We start from the raw sequence: 21,704 nt of genomic DNA, 5'->3' as shown, positions 1-21,704 counted from the left end.
TTGTGTGGCAGCATCTCAGTTTGTGGGAAAAAACATGAATGACAGGATCCGTAACACCAGGGTGGCCCCTCGCTCATCTGCAGCTCATTAGGGACAAGCCATTTGCCTCCAAGTTGTCTGGTTGCCCTTGCTAGCTCTGAGGCCGTGTCTCTATGGACAGGACCAGGGAGTTCAGCTCTGCCAGAGTCTGCAGCTCCTGCTGAATGAATCTGAGAGGAGTGGCCCACAGAGGGGCTGGGCAGAGCCAAGCACCCCAGGAGAATGGAGTATTTCGGGACCAGTAGTTTTGCGAGGGTGGGATGGGATAACCGCTGCATCTTGCTGTCTGCTAGGCCATGTTAATTGAAATTCGACTTTGAATGGTTTATGACCGCTTCCTCCTCTTTCCGCTTCCAGTTGCCTCAGGAGAGGCAAGGCTGTCTCCACATAAGGTCTTCTTCCTCCCTGCAGAGGGGGCCGAGCTCACGGTGAGAATTGTTTTTGAGCTGCTGGCGCTGCTCTCCGCAATGGGAGCTGGCATAACCTCAGGTTATCAATGCAGGAAATCAGACTCAGATTCCCAACACTGATATACTTTAAAAAAAGAAAGAAAGAAAGAAAGAAAAGAACGTTTATTGAATTGCTTTTCTTGAGTCTTAATTAAAATTTAGAGGAACCCAATCTGGCGGTGACCAACATTTGGTTCTCAGGGTGATTAGTTCTGTGATAAGACTTGAGCTGTTCATAAACTCCAATCAGGTCTGAGCCTCTTTATCCTTCGAAGTGCCTACATCTTCAGAAATAGTTTCACACTAAAACCACGCGTTATTTTTCTCGAGTGTGGATAGCTCAGCCCTGGTCATCCTTGGAACAGGCTCTTTGTGAAGTGGCTGGCAAGGAGTCCCTTGGACAGCCTGCTGCTGCCAAACAGAATTCATAACTGTCGAGTTCCCTGGACCTTTTCAAGGTTGAAGCCTGGGCTGCAGTGCTGGAATTCACTGAAATCCATGTCTCAAAAATAGTGGTGGGCTCCAGCACTGGGCTGGGCCTTATTTATTGTTATCCCAATGAAATTGTTTCAGGACAACAAGGACCAAAAGGAGTTTTCCTATTTTCGTTCCCTGTCCACAACAATGCTGAGGGCCACTCATGTGACCCCACTGTTTCCAGCCCTCTGCTGAAAGCACCCTGTGTTCTCTCTGAGCAGTCCAGAGCCCCCAGGCTGGAGCAGCTTGCTTAAGTTACCGGGGCTGAAAGTGGGGTGTGTCCGTGTGTGCATAGCCAAGTGACAGCTTCCAAGGCGGTGGGGATTGAGGAGGGTGCCCTGTCCCTTTTCTTCGCTCCCCCTGGGAAGCGATGGCATCGGATCTGTACTTCGCCCACCAAAAGGAAGGCCCCTTAGGGCAGGCACTGTCTGCTGTGTTCACTGCTGTGTCCTCACGCCATGAGCAGGACCTGGCATTCCTCGTATGTGGTAGGCACCCTATAATATTACTCTATTGAATGAATGAGTTTCTAACTTCATGTTAAGCCCTAGGGGAAGGTTTTCTCCCCCCTTCCTATTCTTTAATATAAATGTTAAAACACAAGAAAGGAAACCCAGAGGAGTTTCAAAAAGGGAATTTGCAAATATGATAGGTTCTTCTCCCTTATGTGAATGGTCTTTCTTGGGGATCTACAAGCTTTTTCTGAAAAGGCCCAGACAGGAAATATTTAGGGCTTTGCAGGACATAACAGCCTCTGTGGAAGCTACTCAGCTCTGCCACTTCAATACAACAGTAGCCATAAACAACACCTAAATGAAGGAGAGTGGCTTTACGAAAACAGGTGGGAGCGGATTTGGCCCACAGATAGTGGTTTGCCTGGCCCTGGTCTATCGCCCTGGAAAAGGGCACCAGTGAGGACACTTTCAGATGCAAATAGCAGAAGCCCTACTCAAACTGGCCTAAATAGTAAGAGCATTTGTTATCTCACCAGTAGGAATTCCTGAGGTAGCACAGCCTCCAGGACTAGTTAATTCAGTGGCTCATCCCTCCTCGCCTCCATCCTTCGTCTTAAGGCTGCTTTCCCTCATGGTCACCAGATGGCGGCCCGTGACAGCAGGACTATCTGCTTCCTTATTCAGATAGAAAGAGGAGAACCTTCCCCAACCAAGAACCGTAAGTCTTCTTGCTGTGACTGATCTGGTCAGGTTGAGACAGAGCCCACCCCTGGAAAAATAATGGATCCTAAGGGAATGCCATGTGCCACAGTTGGGCTAGACCAACTAGGGAGGATATTAGGGCATCAGCCACCACCATTCACTGAAGGTTCGTGATAGGCTGTGGTAACAGCCTGTTACTTTTCTTTACTTCCTATGAGAAAGGAAAACCTGTTACAGGTAGCAGAGAGTCTTCAAATCCATAAGATCTCCCCTAACAAAACAAAATACTCTTTACCAATATCATTTCTACAATCGCAAGACCTTGGAAGAAGGCTTAGTCCAAAGTATGAACGTAGAATTCCAATTTTCGACAAAATTTGTTAATCACAAATTTTCACTCACATGTGACTGTGCCCTGGTGCAGAGATAAGTGCTAACGAGCACATTCATTCGGAATAGTTGCCTTGGGGGAATTGGCTGGTGGCTTTGACGGAAAGCACCCAAACGTATGTTTTCATAACTCTTTGATACAGAGTTGAATGTGCTTTCTCAGGCCTTACTACTAGGTTGTTACTTTGTTCTTGATAATTCATTTTGCCAGACAAATCTATGACGTGTTTGATTTTGATAAGAGAGTGACTCACTTTGTCAGGGTCTGACAAGTGATGGGGATCGGCTTGATCTTGGTAAAATGGTGAGAAGTTGTCCGGGACTGTGACCTGCCCTATCGTCAATGATTTTGTTTACTCAGTCTTCAGTCTGTTTTATTTCCCGTTACATAATGTGAATTTAGATGTCCAGACAATTCTTCATTCCTTCCTTCGACTCTCCTGGTCTTAGCACACTGTCCATCTGGTAACCGTTGCTTTGGTGTTTTATTAGTAAATTGCTACAATGGCAGTTGCTTTTATAATTTGCTATTAATGATCATTGTTTTATTGCGCTTATAAATTTACTATTTCAACTTTTTGTAATTACACTTTGGTCTTTGTGTTTCACTATTTTTCCTGTGATGCTGCAAAACAAGAAAACCTTGTTTTTTTAATTTTTAATTTGTTGTTAGATTGACTATGGTATACTTAGATTGAATATGAATTTGGCTGACAAAATAAACAAAGATTTCCTAAAGTGTGTTGTCCTCATAAGCTTTTTGATTGGTTTATTGTGTTTGTCACCACAGATTGATGAATATAAAAAATGCTGTGAACTTAAGAAAAATGAGACTTATGAAAAGAAGAAAGAATTGGATAAATTAAGGCTTAAAATGTCAAAAGTTAAAGAAACAGTTACTACCAGCACAGTGGTAAGAAAGAATAAGCTATGTTTTCTCAAGCCTGACCTCACCTCAGTATACACTGCTCTCACTATAATCGGTAGCGGGTGTTTTAAAAAAGGACTCAACTTTAATTCCTATTCATACCATTCTGGGGAACTTTTTTGGGCATGTTAACGTATTCTGTCACTTTATTTAAAGTGTTACAGTGTAATTGTGTTTTCTTCTTCAGGAATATGGTGGGAAGACGGAAGTTGGGAATGGCATAGATACAAATCTCATTTGATGGGCTAAAATACTGTAAAAATGATTTTAAAAAATGCAGATAGAACCGACCTAATGCATACAGAACTATATATAACATTTCTATGAGGTCGCTTTATTTTACAAAACAAAGTCAATAACCATGGTCAGGTTCCTTAATTCTGAATGTGTGATAATAAAACAGAGTCTAGGCTCTCCATTTATATTGGGCACAGGAACATTAATATGGAAAGGGGGACCATTTGTCTATTTGAGTCAGAAAATACTTCAGCACTGTGATAAATATTCCGTGAGGATGATCCTTATTTATTTATTTATTTACTTGTTTGTTTTTGCCAGAGTTGTGATTAAAAACACTTGAACATATCAGACAAGAGGGTAAAATAGATCAAACCAAAAAGAGACTGTCGGAGGCCTTTCCATCTGGGAAACCGCCAGCACAGGACGCTGGGAAGGTCAGAGCATAGACCTGCTTGCAGCCACCAAGAGCGTCAGCTTCAAACTGATGTACATGGAATTTAGGGATCTTGTGAAAATACAGACTGAGCTCTTTGCTGTGGGATCAAAATCAGAGAATTTCGCTTAACATCCCTAATCGCTGCCGTCACTTCCTCTGGTCTTACTAACAGTGGTTTTGGATGGAAGTTTTCTCTTGATGATAAACTATTTAAAAAAATTTTTTTTATTGAGGTAACACTGGTTTATGACATCATATAAATTTTAGGCGTGCAGCATTATATTTCACTTTATATGTAGACTACATTGTTTTCACCACCCAAAGACTGGTTATCATCCTTCACTCCACACATGTGCCCTGTTACCCCTTTTGCCCTCCTGCCTACCTCCTTCCCTTCTGGTAACCAGCAATCTGATCACTGTATCTATGTTTTGTTTGTTTGTTGTTGTTGTTTTTATCTTCTACTTATGAGTGAGATCATACAGTATTTGACTTTCTCCATCTGACTTCTTGTGCTTAGCGTAATACCCTCAAGGTCCATCTATGGTGTCGCAACTGGCAAGATTTCATCTTTTTTTATAGCTCAGTAGTATTCCATTGTGTGTATACCACATCTTCTGTATCCATTCATCCTTTGATGCGCACTAAAGTTGCTTCCAAGTCTTGGCTATTGTGCATAATGCTGCAGTGAACGTAGGGGTGCATTTGTCTTTATGCATTTGTGTTTTCATGTTCTTTGGATAAATACCCAACAGTGGAATCGCTGGATCATATGGAAGTTCTGTTCTTAATTTTTTGAAAAATCTCCGTACTGTTTTCCATAGTGGCTGCACCAGTTTACATTTCCACCAGCAGTGTATGACGGTTCCCTTTTCTCCACATCCTCTCCAGCACTTGTTATTTTCTTGTCCTGTTAATTATAGCCATTCTGACAGGCATGAGGTGATATCTCATTGTAGTTTTGACTCACATTTCCCCCATAATTAGTGATGTTGAAAATCTTTTCATATGCCTGTTGGCCGTCTGTGTATCTTCTTTGGAAAAATGTCTGTTCAGATCTTTTCCCCATTTTTTTAGTTGGGTTGTTTATTTCTTTCTTGTTGAGATGTGTGAGTTCTTTATGTATTCTTATTTTAAAGATAAGAAAACCAGAGGCTGACCCCGTGGCTGAGTGGTTAAAGTTCTGAGTGCTCTGCTTCCGCAGTGTGGGTTCGTGGGTTTGGATCCTGGGCGTGGACCTACTCCACTCATCAGCCATGCTGTGGAGGCATCCCGCATACAAAGTGGAGGAAGATTGGCACAGATGTTAGCTCAGGGCTAATCTTCCTCAAGCAAAAGGAAAAAAAAGAGGAACATAGGCAACAGATGTTAGCTCTGGGCTAATCCTCCTCAGCAAAAAAAATGAAAAAAGAAAAAAAGAAAACTGAAGTTTATGGATGTGACTATAATTGAAGAGGTTAATGTTAATACTACTTCTACGTTAATTAAAACAGATATGCCTGTTAATCTTCCATCACAATTAGTTGAATTAATGAGTCTTTAGTGTATTTCTTCTATCTGTATTGAAAATTACATGTAAAACTATATGGGGCAACAGTAATATTGAAACATCACATTTCTTATCAGAACGCTCAGTTAATTTCATTATAGTAGTCCCCCCTTATCTGAGATTTCGCTTTCCACAGCTTCTTACTGTGGTCAACTGTGGTCCAAAAATATTAAGTGGAAAATTCCAAAAGTAAACAATTCATAAATTTTAAATTGTGTGCCATTCTGAGTGGAGTGATGAAATCTTGTACTCCGTCCCGCCTGGGAAGTGAATCATCACTTTGTTCCGTGGATCCACGCTGTGTAAGCTCCCTGCCGGGCAGTCACTGAGGAGCCTCTATTCTCAGATCAACTGTCGAGGTATCACGGTGCTTGTGTTCCAGTCACCCTAATTATACTTAATAACGGCCCCAAAGTGCAAGAGTAGTGATGCTGGCAATTGGAATATGCCAAAGAGAAGGCTTGAAGTGCTTCCTGTAAGTGAAAAGGTGAATAAAATTCTTGACTTAATAAGGAAAGAAAAGAAAATTGCTGAGGTTGGTCAGATCTATGGTAAGAGCAAATCTTCTACTTGTAAAATTGTGAAGAAGGAATAAGAAGTTTGTGCTGGTTTTGCTATTGCACCTCTAACTGCAAAAGTTACAGCCGTCGTGCGTGGTAAGTGCTCAGCTGAAATGGAAAAGGCATTAAATTTGTACAATAAGATAGTTTGAGAGAGACCCACATTCACAAAACTTTTATTACAGTATATGTTGTTATATTTGTTCTATTTTATTATTAGTTATTATTGTTGATCTCTTTCCTGTGCCTAATTATAAATTAAACCTTATCATAGGTATGTAGGTATAGGAAAAAACAGTGTATATAGGGTTCAGTACCACCTGCGGTCTCAGGCATCCACCTGGGGTCTTGGAACGTATCCCCCGGGGGGACTGCTATATACCTTGTATAGGCTGGTTCTGATCATATTAGTTACAATATCTCTGTTATGATATCCAATTATAAAACATTAGGGCAATCACAAATTTCCCCCAAATATGTGCATTTACAAAGATTATTATCTGTGTTTTAAATATCAACATAGTAAGGAAGCATGAGTCAGGTTAGGCTCAAAGAGAACATAGGGTTGTATAAAACAGATTTTATCTGCATGTCCGAGCTCATCTATCTCCACTTTGGGCCTCATAAATCTTAAATCCATCATGCCACCAACCTAGCTTGGGAAAATGAAGTATATGTTCCTTAATTTGTCTCCAAAGATGTCTAAAGCCAAATTAGACAAGGCTTGAAGGGGACAGGGATAAACTCACCTCCAGTGTCATTCTCCACACTCGCAGTCCAGCCTGTCACCCCCCCCCCCCCACCTTACCAGTATTTAAAGCACAAACCTGAGTGTCACAGAGACTCAGGTTCAAATCTTGGCTCTCCCAACCAGAAGTTTACTCACCTGTAAAATGGGGGTTATAATCCTGCCTATTTCAAAGGGCCTTTGAGGAGGTCAAATGAGGTCATGCCTATAAGGCTTTTAGCTGAAGGCTTTGTATTTGGTAAAGTTGGTTGTCGCTGTTGCCTGAGATTAGAAAACAACATTTTGGCTCTGGATTGAGACAACAGGGAATTTCAGATTATCTTTGCGTGGTGTCTTTAGTTTAGAAAACTCTGCATCCAGGTCAGGCTGATGTGATGCTAGCAGAAAAAAAATACTGGTGTGTAATTCTCCAGGTGGCCTACCTGTCCAGGGCAGGGGCACTGAGGGTGAGAGGTGGCAGATGCCAGCCTGGTGGGCCTTCCACATACAACCACTAATCCTGATGACTGGCCAGAGTCTCTTAGATACTCTGCTAATTCTGATGGCAGTTCTAGGATTTCAGACCCCTGTTAACTCTGCAAATAGTTATGACCCAGAAGTTCAGTCATGTGGGTGCTTTCAAGAAAGGAAGCTGTCACCTGCCTGTCTCACCAGGCATAACCAGGAGCGCCTCTTTGCTCCCGCAGGTGTTTCTCTGACTCCACAGTGATGTGCGAGGTTAGATAGCATGAAATAATCTATCCATGGTAACACTGTGCCAGAGAGGAGAGGAATGCGTGTAATCAGCTTTTCTCTCAGCCCTGTGCTCCCTCACAAGCTGAAAGGCAGACTCAAGGCTCTGAGAAGGTTCCCTTCCATTGTCTTTATTCCAAAACTGCATTGTAAAAATATGTGTCACTATGAATTTTCTCCACCCGTATTTCCTTCTTATAAATCGTGCTAACGTTTTTTCACAGTACCCGATTGTTCCATTTCTGAAATACTGATTAATTATTATGAGAAGTTCTTTTCAGGATGAACCAGTTTGGTAAAAGATCCAATTTGTTTTGACTTTTTCGTAATATTCATTCTAGTATCCTGGGATAATATTTTGAAGATGATTATGAAAATACAGATTTGTTTAATTTTTTTAAATGGTAGTCAAAATGAATTCATGCCTTGAAAGTTGTTTTTATAGTTTTCACATTCTCATTGCTGTATTTGGTTTCTCTCCCTCCCAATTATCTTTTTCTGATGATTTCAGGATTATTTCTGTCCAAGTGAGACAGGAACCAGCCTAATGAGACAGGGTCATCTTCAAGGCCCCTGGCCTAACAAGATAAGCCCCTAACCAATCCTCAAGCCAGATAGAGAATCAGAAAAAGACCACCAAGATCTTGGGACTTTCCTGGGCTTACACAGGCACCTTGGCACCCAGGAGTCCACTGAAGGTGCCCCCAGCCCCATTAACGTAGTAAAAATCATACCCAGGGGTACAGGGCTAGCATGCTAATAATACATGGGTTCCATGAAGTAGCATGCTATGTGACAGCGCAGGCACAAGCACAACCCCATCTCTACACGCCATGACAAGGCCCTCCCCCCCGAGCCTTTGCCTAAGAAAAGCCCCACAATCCTATTCCCTAAAGCTGGTCACCTGCCCCCTTCCTTTCTGCACTGGCTCCCTTGTGCCTCTCCTGTGCTCAAGCTAATAAACTTTTACTTTTCCACTCTTGTTCATTGTCTCTCTTGCTTTCTATCCTGGGGGACAATAAGAACCCAGTGTGCTGATACCCCAAGTTTGTTTTATGAAGAAACAATTACAATGATTGCTTTTTACTTTAGCTAAAAGACGCCCCCAGTGAAAAAGTTGAGTGGGTGATACGTGAATATTTAGTGAATTGAACTGCTGTCATGCATCATTTGGTGATGATCGAATGCCATATTTTTGTTGACTTTTTCCTAGGTTCTTAGTGACCACAATTTAGAGATTGCGCTACTACAGGAATCAATCAGACATTGGGAAGAAGAGGTTGAGGAAATGAAGAACTCCTGTAAGACCATGGAGGACAAAATGTAAGCATGATACTTTATTCTTACTGAAGCATTTCCAGATGTTCTGTTCCTTTCGTTTTTCAAAATATTTCTTTAATATTAGGTGAGAATTCTAATCTTAGTTTACGAAAGTTTGCTTGATTGTCAGCTTTACAGAACCACCTCTTCATTCTGAAATTAACCAGTGTTTCAGATGATCAAGAGGAAAAATTGAGGACGATGTGGTCAATTTAGGACACGGAAGGGACCTCTTTGGAATGTCTCCTCCTCACTTCAGCTTCTGACTCCCTCAGGCAGACATGGCCCTGGGGGAGGACGTTAGTGGGACCTGCCTTAGGGCTGCAAACTCACCTCACCATGTGGTTCCAGTTATTGTTCTCAGTCAAAGGGGCACTTGCAAAACTTGTTGAGAAAATACAGGGAAGCCTCGGGGCAAAACCTTTTACCGATGGGACTGGAACCAGAAACTGAAGGAAATCTTCCATCCAGCCCAAGGCCCACGGTCTCTGCTTCCTTTTATGACTGGTTTTCTTCCTTCTCTCATCATCTGCATACTGTGTTCTCTTCTTGGTAAGCCCATGGCTAAGCATGGCCATTCCAAACTCTCCCAGTTTACCTGTCACAGGTCCACCTATCTTTAGGGATTGACCAATAGAATGTCTCCTAGGAGAATTCCCAGATTTCCCATCAGAAGCTGGTTCAGCTCTGGACAGGAAGCTGGGGTCCTATAATAAAATATGGCTTCCAAACTATCCCGCAGGGTTTCCTGACAATTTAAAAGACAAATTATGGACTGAGCAGATTCCCCAAAAGACAAGTAACTTCACTTGTGGAATCCTGCTATAATATGGCTCCTTTCTACGTAAGTTTGAATATACAGTGATTAAAATTGTGTCTTCTAGGGGCTGCCCAATGGCACAGCGGTTAAGTTCATGAGGCCTGCTGTGGTGGCTGGGGCTTCTCAGGCCCAGATCCCAGCGTGGACCTGCACACCACTTACCAAGCCATGTTGTGGCACATGTCCCACATACAAAATAGTGAAAGATGGGCACAGATGTTAGCTCAGGGCCAGTCTTCCTCAGCAAAAAGAGGAGGATTGGTGGTGGATGTTAGCTCGGGCTAATCTTTCTCAAAAAAAAAAAAAATTGTGTCTTCTAAAACAGCAATTGCACTGTGCAATGCTGCTCTACCATCATCAGTCCATAAAATAGGCAATAATCTTTACACTCAGTACCAGATTTAAAAATAGGAAAGCCCAAGTAATGCTATGATTAAAACTCAGAATAAAAAATCTTTTTCTTTGAAAGTGATTCAGTAGTTTTAGTTCATACGTATTTTAAAGAAAAACTAGTCAAAGAATCATAATGGAAGGTTAGCTCTTAAATTATTTCTGGGAGTTATGATTAAAAACCTTGCTACACTGATGAAGTTTTATTTATAAAGAGTCTTCATGTTAGCTAACTTGTTTTAAATACACGTTCAAGAAAGAAATGGGGATCCATTGATTTTCCGTTTTTAAAAGCTTATCTTTCTTTTTTTGCAATCCCAGATTTCACGAGTTTTCATTAATGTGGAATCTCACTGAGGAGTGTGCTTTTGATTAATTTGTTGATTGAGGAAATAGGTTGCCCCTCTTTTAATTAATAAAATTGTACTTTTTCCTCTTCATTACTTGGCAAAATAAAAGAAAATTCTCTGTATTCTTTTTATCTCCTCCCTCAGTTCATTTTCTCTGTCTATGGAGGTGGAGAGAAGTGGCCTACATCTTGGCTGGTAGATTTGAAGAATGGAACAGTGTTGTTTTATAATATACTAGAAGATCGTTTAAGAATAAATTATATACAAGAAACTAAAATAGTTTGCACAAACTCATCTTCCTATTAATCTATAAGACTTAATTTTCCCCCATGAAATCTTTAATTTGCAAACTGTTACCTATTTTGAGGTTGAAATATTGAAGAAAAACAAAAATCACTCAATCATAAATTGAAACTCCCTGCGTGGACAGCTCAGAGCACTCAGATGCTCCCCCAGCCCACGGGAGGCAGTGATAGTGTCATCCTTGTTCCTCGTTATTGTTGGTATCAGCATGTCGTGTCTATATAACAAAGGTGAATCCAGTGCCTACCTTTCTCAATGGCTGTAGTCTTTTTTGTTGTTGTTGTTGCCATTCAGCTGGTTTTCAGCACATGAGAAGTGGAGGATTGGAAGCTAAGTGTTGTTTATAGATACATCCAATTTGTGACCCAGAGTATACATTTGCCACTATGGTGCAGGAGACTGTGAAAATCATGGATGCTTTTTTAAAAGGGCTGAAATGGTTTCCAAATTGTCAAAGTTATCAATGGCTTCCATCCCGCCAAACTTTAGTGACCTAGTCTATTCCATAAAGTTTTGAATTCTTAATAGAGCTTGACACACATGATCACTTCTACTTCCGTGAAATATTTTCTTCACTTGGCTTCCCAAACATCACATTCTCTTATTTCACTCACTACATTGCTTCTTCTCAGGACTCTTTACTTGTTCCATTTCTGCTTTCTGACTCTAAATTTTGGAGTTCTCAGCCCTTCACTATTCTCTATTCTTTATGCACACTCTCCATACGTGATTTCATCCAGTCTCCTGGGTTTAATTATCTTCTGTACCCCAGGGACTGCTGAATTTATATATCCAGCCCCGACCTCTAAATGTCTATACACTACAGCTTATCTAACCTTTCCACGTGGAGGATATCTCTTATGCCTCAAATATAACATGTCCTAAACAGAATTCTTAATTTCCCACCTCGTTGAAATGGCTTTTCCTTCAGTCTTCCATATCTCCATTTACCTAGTTACTCTTACTTACAAGTCAAAAACCTAGGAGTCATCTACCATTCCTGTTTTCCTCACTACCTGACCCTAACCCAACTAACCAACTAGCCTATCCCTAACCCAACTCTAACTCCAGCCAAATCCAAAGGTGCATCCTGTTGCTTTCATCTTGAAAACACTTTTTTTTTGGTGAGGAAGATTGGCCATGGACTAACATCTGTTGCCAATCTTCCTCTTTTTGCTTGAGGAAGATTGTCCCTGAGCTATCATCTGTGCCAAACTTCCTCTGTTTTGTATGTGGGATGCTGCCACAGCATGGCTTGATGAGCGGTGTGTAGGTCCGTGCCCGGGATCCAGACCCATGAACCCCAGGCTGCTGAAGCAGAGCACAGGAACTTAACCACTATGCCACTGGGCTGGCACCTGAAAATACATCTTGAATCCAACTGTTTCTCACCACTTCCACTGCTGCAACCTTAGTGTGAGCTGCTGTTATCTCTTCTGGGCCACGATCATAACCTTCCACACAGTCTGTCGTCCTGTACTGTTGTCTTTCTCCACTCAGTAGCTACAGTCACTTTTATAAGATGTAAATCAGTTCCTGTCACTTCTTTGCTTAAAAAAGCCTCCCCTGGTTCCCTCAGAATAAAATTTGAATTTCTACCTTGTCTTTAAGACCCTCCGTGATCTAGTCTTTGTCTACCTCTCCAGCCTTCTCGTACTCCTCTCTTCGTCAAATACACCAAGCTTGTTCCTGCCTCCAGACAGTATCACCTGCTGTTCTTTCTACATGAAAAGCTCTTCCTTCAGATCTTCACATGTCTGGCTCCTTCTGTCCATTCAGGTCTTTCACAAGTCATCCCAAGAGGTCCTCCCGCTCCACCTGTCTGAAGCAGCATCCTTGCTCTCAGGATTTCTCTCTCCTTTACCCTACTTTGTGTTCTTTGGAGAACTTAACACTGTCTGAAATATATATATATATATATATTTTGATAACTTGCTTATATTCGGACTACTCCCCTAGAGTGTAATTTCCATGAGGGTAGGGACTTTGCCCACGCTGTATCTCTAGCACCTGGAACACCTGTGGAGTGCCAGTGTTCACTAATTGCTTCTTAAATGAATGAATAAATAAATGAAATATTAATTCATCAATTCAAAAGAGTAAAATTTTTTGGTTATTTTAACAAATATGTAATTGAATATGTTGCATAGGGAGTTGGGCACTGGAAGATTCTGATGTTATAAGTAAACATGGCTTCACTGACAAACGTGTCCTAATATGAGTCTGTTTGGCTTCCTTTTTCATAGGCGTTTTTTTCTAGACAACAAGGAAAAACTGGATAATGCATCTAACATTGAAAAAACTGAATTCTTGCAGAAGATAATGGAGGTAGGAAGACAGAAATGATAATTTTTAGATTATAATCAGATTTTATTTTTAGGTAGTATTTTAAATACATGTGAGAAATGTGGAATTTTCCAAAAGTAGATTTTTCATTAAAAGTATATTTTTCATTAATAATAATCATGATCATTCACAGTAATTGATTTAAAGAAGTTATCCCCTCCCAAAGTACTTTAAATGTATAAAAGAGCACAGGTCATACATGGGAAGATGAATTGTTTTTTAGGTAACTTTTCATGTGAGTGTAGTTATTTTTACATTAGGAATGTCCATGACTAATGGGCACTTTTCATGTGACTTATTTAGAAAAGTTAGGACCTTTCAGCTGTTGTGTGGTACCTGTGAAGTGTGGTAACCCATACTGCACTTAATAATGTTAGTGAAATATTTGAGTCAGATTTAGCTCCCAGGGGAATTCTCTAGATATTTTTTAACTCAGGTTAAAAGAAATATTATATCATAAGTAAATAATTGTGGGTGTAAACCAAGATCTATCCACAAGATATTCAGTGAAGCATTCATTATGATAGTTGAACAGTTAGGGGGAAAATACAATTAAAGTCCAACAAAAGGGCCTTGATTAAATGAGTAACAGTTCACAATGCATTGCTGAGTGGCAGATATAATATAAGACAGTACATATAATATAACCCCACTTATTTATACATATACACAAGTACACATGCACTCCAGACATAACCGAAATTCTTCTCGCCCCTTGCACTGAAGATGAAATGGCCTTGGTGTCCCCTCCCAACTCCCATATATATATACTTAATTCCAATATTCTAGGGCTTGTAGTGTCAAGTACACTCTGCCTGCATTCTGTATCTCTGTTTTGTCCCCAAGTCAACCATGTGTAAAATTAATCCCTTTCACTAGTTTCTAAAAGAAATTTAATGCTAACAGTAAGCACTTCATGATACGCTGCAAACTTTGTTGGGAATTTGCGTGCTCCTGGGGAGGAATCCCACTGTAGATCGCAAAGCCATCTTGTTCCCTCCTTTTTCTTTCTCTTGCGGTTCCTCATCCATCCTCTTGCTCTAGGATGCACCACCACCCCATCCCCAAATTCTCTTCTCTCTTTTACAAAGCGTAGCTTCGCCCTCCCTCTGAAGCCTGCACCCGTGCCCTGAGGCAGGGCCATCAAAGGCAGTTCTCTCCCAAAAGAATGATTTATACCAATTAAACTCCCTCCATTTCTGGTTGTGCGCTATCAGCATTAGGGATGGCTTCCCTCTGGGCTAGACCTACTTTGATTCTTTCAGTTGCCAGGATGCTGAAAGACAGAAACTAGACAACGTTGGTTGGTTGGTATTTAAAGTTGTCTTTCATTCTCTGGGCAAAAGATTTTTTTCCTTCCCATTTATTCCCTGTTGTTGGAACTGTTAGGCAGCCTTCAGATGGTAACGCCCCCTTCCCAGCCCTCATGACTGTCTGAATGGTCCAGGACCCCTAAACTGGCATGACTCACTTGGTCAAAGGGGCAGATGCGGAGAGGTTTCCCTTTAGGAGAGGTTGACCTTCAGCCAAATTCCGTGAGTACAAGTGAGTGACGACTTCAAAGGGCACAGGGCTCTGACCCATTTATCATTTCCATTGGGTTAGAAACTGGACTCTTGTTGGAATCCGGTCTTAGTTCTCATGAGTTAAAGGAGATAAGTTCAATGATAACACAAAATTCTCTTCTAACTTTATTTTAATTTTTATTATGAAATATTACACATATACAGAACAGTACATACACTGTAAATGTACAGTCTTTAAGTGCATATCTATCTATTGATGAATGTAGTTTATTAATTTTAATGAAGTTCAGTTTATCAATCTTTTCCTTTTTGGCTAATGCTTTTTGTGTCCCTTGTCATGAGGATATTCTCCTATATGCTCTTCTAGAAGTTCTATTGTTTGACCTTTCACGTCTAGGACTACAAGCCATCTGGAATCTGTGTGTGTGTGTGTTTGTGTGTGTGTATGCTGTGAGGTTCATATTTTTCCATAAGATGGTACAGTTACCTGGCACCATTTAATGAAAAGATACTCCTTTCCTCCACTATATTGTAGTGGCACTTTTGTCATGAATCTAGTGTGGATCATAAGTGCGTCATAAATATGTGTGTGGATCTGTGGAGACTCTGCTGTGCTCATTTGGATCTGTCTCTCTTCATATTAAAGCCATTCCATCTTCATCAGTAGTTTTAAAGTAAGCCTTTATAGTTAGTAGTATAAATTCTTCAACTTTGTTCTTCTTCAAGATTGCTTCCACTGTTCTTGGCCCTTCGAATTTCTATCAGTCTGTCAAGTCCTGCCAAAAACGTACTTGGATTTTGATTGAAGTTGTATTAAATCTATATATCTATTTGGGGAGGATTTTACATTTTTACAGTATTGAGTCTTGTAATCCATGAACATTGTGCATCTCTCATTTATCTGAGGTCTTCTATGTTCCCTTTCGCTTAGTTTTTCAGTTTCACCATATGTCCAAGTTTTACTTTTTATTTATCCTGCTTGAGATTTATTGAGCTTCTTAAATCCACAAATTGCTGTATTTTGTAAGTTTTGCAAAATTCTCAGCCATTATCTGTTCACATATTTCTTTTGTCCCATTCTCTTCCCGAGACACCAATTATGTATATGCCATCATTTGTACTAATATATATATCCTCTATGTATCTTACCCTTTCTCCTGTATCTCCTACTTTTTGTGTCCCTCTGCTGCCTTCTGGGCAGAATGGCTTTTGAGTTCTTAATTTTGGTTATTGTGTTTTTCAGTTGGCAACTTTAATATCTTCTTTGTCACTCTTTTTTCTTTTTTTTTTAAAGCTTGGCACCTGAGCTAACATCTGTTACCAATTGTCTTTATTATTTTTTTCTCTTCTTCTTCTTCTCCCCAAATCCCTCCGTTACATAGTTGTATATTGTAGTCTTAGGTCATTCTGGTTGTACTATGTGGGGTGCCACCTTGGCATGGCCTGATGAGTGGTGCCATGTCCCCACCTAGGGTCCCAATCGGCCAAACCCTGGGCCGCCGAAGCAGAGCGTGTGAACGTAACCACTCGTCCATGGGGCTGGCCCCTGATTTGTCACTCTTTACTGTTCCTAATTATTGTCATAATTTTCAAGTATGTCTAATATTTCTTTGATTATAGTAAGCACAGTATTTTTATAGTTCAATGTCTAACTACAACATCTGATGTTTCTGTAGGTCTGTTTCTGTAGTCTGTTGTTTCTGCCAATTTTTGCTCATGCTGTCTTATTTCCTTCTGTTCCTGGTGGAAAACTGTACACTGGACATTGTTCTTGAAAAATATGTTTGTATAAACAATTTGAGGCCTAGGGTGATGGTGTCTTGGCCAGATTTTCTTTCACTTCTGTCAGATACCTGGGGTGTTACCAGTCCCAAACCACCTTAATCCACCTTTATGTTCCCTCGCGATTGTGGTCAGGCTGGACGATGGCTTATTACCTTCCCACTCCCCCTTCTTCAGAGAGTGGAGCTCTTTGGGATCCCAGACTAAAGTGTTAGGAGCTTTGTCAGGTTCAACACCCAGATGAGCTCTAAGTGCTGGCTTTTCTCCCCCTTGTCCTATAAGAGAACCAGGACTCAGTTTCCAACTGGTTTCTTCCATCTCAGTAAGTGTCCTCAGGGTAGAGAGAGTTTTTAGTCCTGGATTTACCATGCTGGATGCTTGCCTTCTTGTACAAGTAGGCCTAGTAATTTCTCATTATCTTCTTAGTTCTTCAACACTTTTGAGATTTTTTTCATCTGGCTATTTTAGTGATCCTCAGCCAGAAGTTTATTTTGATCTGCTCAGCCCACCATTTCTACTTAACCTACCTTTCTTACCTCATTTGAAGCAATTCAATAGAGACATCCAAGCACAAAGTTCTTTTCTCATTCAGAACACTAATGGGTACTAATTTTTTGTCCTTGAATAGAAGTATTTAACAAGAAGCAAACATAATATCTAGTCATAGAGGTTTTAAGCAAGAGCTTCTGTTGATGTTACATTTTCTCTTCCCTAGTGTAGGTTATCTTCTGGGAAAAGGATGTACAGATCTTGCTGAATTATCCCAGTCTATTAATCCCAATTCTTCTTACAATATGAATTATTACTCTGTAGTTTTACATCGGTGTTTACTGCCTTTGTACACTTTTGTCATAATTTATAGAAGAGGCCCCAAAATGTACAATTGTGTATTTGATGTTGAGTTAAATCAGTCGACATTTATGGCATAGTCGTTGAGTGCTAAACGGTGTACCCAGTGCGCTAGAGAGTTGCCCGCCAGACTCTGACTCCCCTCAAAGGGCCAGTGAAGCAAGTCCTCTACCTCAATTCCTGTGTTGTTTTTTTCTAGATAGCTGAAAAACTACAGAAATGTCGTTTAGAGAACAGAGATCTACAAGAGAAATTGTATATTCTTACCAGACAATGCAAGATTGTCTCAAGTGAGGAGGGTAGAGTTTTTATGCAGAAACGGAAAATTTACGATGAGTATGTTTCTATCTGTGATCCACACGTGACTCAATAAATCTTAGTTATGGGCTGCTTTCCTTGCTATCACAGTGGTGACTCTCCACTTAAGCTTACCCTGGTTTTAAAATCTATTGACAACAATGAAATATTCTTTACCCAATAATAAATAAACACACTCCTAATCTGCCTCTGTATATACTGAATAATGCTTTCCTCATATGGGTCAAGTCAAATCCATAAACACAAATGCGTTATTTTTATTTCTATGTCAGATTCTTGAAAGAATAATCATGCTTTTATTCCATGAGGCCGTCTAGAGAAACAATGATATTTACCTTCATGAGAAACTGGCTCTGCACCTGTATTCCATGTCTCAGAGAGGGGTTTGTTTGGTCACTGACATGATCCCCTAACCCAGAGACAGGGAAATTATTCAGGGAAGCCCCTATCATTCACTACCCTTTGGACCTCATTCAAGCACCAAGGCTGGTCAATTCCACTTCCCAAATAGTTCTCAAATACATCCTGTCCTCCTCTCCAACTCCATTCGTTTCACCACTTTCAACCTTTTTGGTTTGGCTTGCCCCTCAAAAGTCCTTCCTGCTTTCTGGACCCAGCCCCACAGCCAAGTGGTTAAAGTTCTTCACACTCTGCTTCACTATCCTGGGTTCAGATCCCTGGCACAGACCTACTCCACTCACCAGCCACTCTGTGGAGGTGTCCCACATACAAAAAACTAGGGGGAGATTGGCACAGAGGTTAGCTCAGGGCAAATCTTCCTCAGCAAAAAAGAAAAGAAAAGAAGAAAAAGTTCTTCCTACTTTCTGCTTCACCACCCCTAACTTGTCCACCTCCCTTCCACCAGAACAGTCCTCCCAAAACATCCCTCTGATGTCATTCCTTTTCATCAGTCATTCAGTTGTAATCAGCAGGGCATGAATCCCTTTGCCCGACTGAACTATGAACAGATGAGGGAAGGCAGCTGCTCTGTCTCATTCAGCCCCGTATCCCCAGAACTTCATACATTGCTTAGCGGGTAGTGGGATTCAACACATCTTCTTAACGAATACTGCAGAATAACATCTTGCAAGCACGAATGGTGCAAGTAATAATCCATTACTACACTTGGAGTTAAATCACGTGAAAGTGTAATTACAGCATGCAGGTCACTGAGGAGCCGAGCTCATGGTCATTGTCATAGCGTCTACGCTGCACAGAGTTGCTGCAGTCGTTTCATCTCACCCCACTGAACAGCCTCCTGAGAGTGATACTGTTAGTACTCTTCAGACGAAAACTTTCCTCAGATCAATGCAAAGTTAGTTATCAGTTTGAATCATGAAATGTGCTGATGACAAATAATTGTAACACTAAAACATTTACCACTGTTATTGGTTTTTGTCTTCTTCAGCTCAGGCTGCCATTACAAAATACCATAGACTGGGTGGTTTAAGCCATAGAAATTTACTTCTACAGTTCTGGAAGCTGGACATCCAAGATCAGGATGCCAGCCCAGTTGGGTCCTGGTGACAACTCTCTTCCTGGCTTACAGATGGCCACCTTCTCACTGTGTCCTCACATAGTAGAGAGAGAGACAGCATGCTCTCTGGTGTCTCTTCTTATGAGGGCACTAATCTCATCATCTGGGCCCCACCCTCACGACCTCGTCTAAACCTGATCACCTCCCAAAGGCCCCGTATTCCCAGGCTGTCACACTGGGGGTGGGGCTTCAGCAGATGAATTCGTGGGGATGCAGTTCAGTCTATAGCAGCAGTGAAGAAGAGGAGACACTTAAAGCTCTTTCTGTTACAAGCACGTTCCTATCAATGTTGGGAAACTTGAACAAGACCATAAACTGCCCATGAGTCTCTCTGCAAGTTGGAGACACAAAACAACCACTTTTTATAAAATGCCTCATGGCGCCCCACACTGGCTTGGGCACTTTACACCTCACTTAACCCTTACACCCGGTGACGTAGGCATTGTGATCCCCGTTTCTATGGATGGGAAACTGTGGCTCAAGCACAGGTGAAGTTTCTTTTCAAGGTCACACTGCTAGGAAGAGCTAAAGCCAGGATTTAAAGTTGGCCTGACTGATTCTTCACCTTTCACAAGAGAACATGACAGAAGTGATGAATGGGAAAAGGGACACCGACTCAGCAGGATGGGACCGTAGAACTGCTCTTGCTGTTTTATGGTTATTATTACAGTGAATGTTCTCCCACAGCTTAGGAATTTTCACAAGTTTACATTTAGCCACCACTAGCAAAAAGACTCTGTTTCTATTTTTACTAATCTGTTTGATAAATTGTTCATGAACTGAACTTTCCAAACTATTTTTTAAATTCTTATTTGTGATTGCGTATTTTCTAATGCTGGGGAGTTAAAAACGATGATTTCAACTTTTAGCATATGATAACTCTGTTTTTTTGTGGTAGAAATCAGAAACAACTGGCATTTATTGCTCAGAAAGAAAACTTCCTGTCACAGAGAAAAGTAGACATCAAGAACATGAAAGAAGGACTTGTCGCTCTCCATGATCTCCATCGGTACGCTTGTGGCCTTTGAAATTTTTAATCTTCATTCTTCTCTACATTTATTTTTTAATAAATGGTAACAGTAAATCTATGTCAGTTTCTAATATACTATAGAAAAGGAGGTTTATAATTGGCTCTCTCTGTTTTGCAGTCCAGAAAAGTCGTTATCACTGACTCTTTCATTGTCAGGATAAACAGGTTCTGAGTCTATACAAGCTACTGGACATGACGAACGAATGGACCAGTTAGGGGTCTAGTGACCAGAATGTGCCCGAACATTATCACAACACCAACCCCTGTGATGTTCATTCCTGCCATTCTAATTCACTGTAATTTTGTTTTAATTATTCTGATTAAAATGTAATGCCTGTACGTGATTTTAAAATTCAAATATAGAAATGTGTAACTTACAGAGTAAAAGTTATGCTAATCCCTCCACCTCTCCACAGAGAAAATCACTGCTAACAGTTTGCTATACGTGCCTTCAAATGTACATACTTGTATATGTGTATATGTGCATATGTGTCCAAAAATTAGATTCTATTCTTCTAGAACTAGATTTTTTCCACTTAAAATTATATCTGGGTAACTTATACAGTGTTATGTGGCAATCATAGCTCAATAAAGCTGGAAAAAATTATAGCTGGGAGAATGATAAAACAAATATGGGAAAACAGTAACATTTGGAGAAGTCAGTGAAAGGTTATATTGGAATTCTTTGTAATAATTTTTACACTTATCCATTGAGTTTGAAAGTATTTCAAAATAAAGAGAAAAAATCATGTATATGGGACCTCTTCCCTCATTCTTTTCTCTAACTGCATAGTATTCCTTTTACAGATTATACTATATTTTATTTAACCAGTACTCGATTGACATTTGGTTTTTTTTCTGTTTCCTATATTACAAACAGTTTTCAAAATTGTTCCTCTGTCCACTCTTGTGACTTTTTCTTTATAATGAAATCCTAACAGTTGAAGTACTGGTCAAAGGAGGATGCGTATATTTCATTTTATAGTTATTGTCAAAATATCCTACATAAATATTCTAGCCTTTTAGACTCCTATTAACACTGGGCATACAGCAACCGATAGTTTAGTTGGGCAGACAAACAAGACTAACACACATGAAATAATTAATGAGCCATGCATGACTGAAGAATACAGTGTGAATTTCAAAAAGCAGTCAAAGAAGGATGAAAGGAAGCAAAGTCAAGGAGTCCTTCTTTGTTGTATAAGGATTTAAAAGTTGAACTAGACTTTTGAAACAAGTCAGATTCTTCTGCTTGCTCATCATATGGGGGAATAATATCACCAAACACAGAGAGATACATGATTTGAATGTAAGATAGTGAAGAGACCAGCTTATAGAAGTCAGACAGGTCGTGACAAAATTTGAGCACATACCAATAGAAATCTAGAACATGGTGGGAAGTGTAGTTTTTGGGTTGCCTGTCCTTAT

At 40.5% G+C, this 21,704-nt stretch overlaps 1 protein-coding gene across 2 annotated transcripts in view; it reads left to right on the top strand.

Annotated features, from left to right (window-relative positions):
- Positions 1-21,704, top strand: part of CCDC175 (coiled-coil domain containing 175) — a 64,606-nt gene that overhangs the window by 17,808 nt on the left and 25,094 nt on the right. For both annotated transcript variants that reach the window (XR_011532741.1, XM_070593107.1), the window contains exons 6-10: positions 3,303-3,425; positions 8,919-9,028; positions 13,135-13,216; positions 17,591-17,727; positions 20,145-20,255. Coding sequence is in view for 1 of the 2 variants with exons in the window: in XM_070593107.1 (XP_070449208.1) it covers positions 3,303-3,425; positions 8,919-9,028; positions 13,135-13,216; positions 17,591-17,727; positions 20,145-20,255 (563 nt within the window). In the remaining variant the exon portion in view is untranslated. The remainder of the gene's footprint in view (positions 1-3,302; positions 3,426-8,918; positions 9,029-13,134; positions 13,217-17,590; positions 17,728-20,144; positions 20,256-21,704) is intronic.

The sequence above is a fragment of the Equus przewalskii genome, chromosome 25, assembly GCF_037783145.1.
Source record: "Equus przewalskii isolate Varuska chromosome 25, EquPr2, whole genome shotgun sequence".
NCBI classification, from domain to species: domain Eukaryota; kingdom Metazoa; phylum Chordata; class Mammalia; order Perissodactyla; family Equidae; genus Equus; species Equus przewalskii.
Note: the sequence above shows the minus strand (reverse complement) of the source record. Positions and strands in the feature narration are given on the sequence as shown.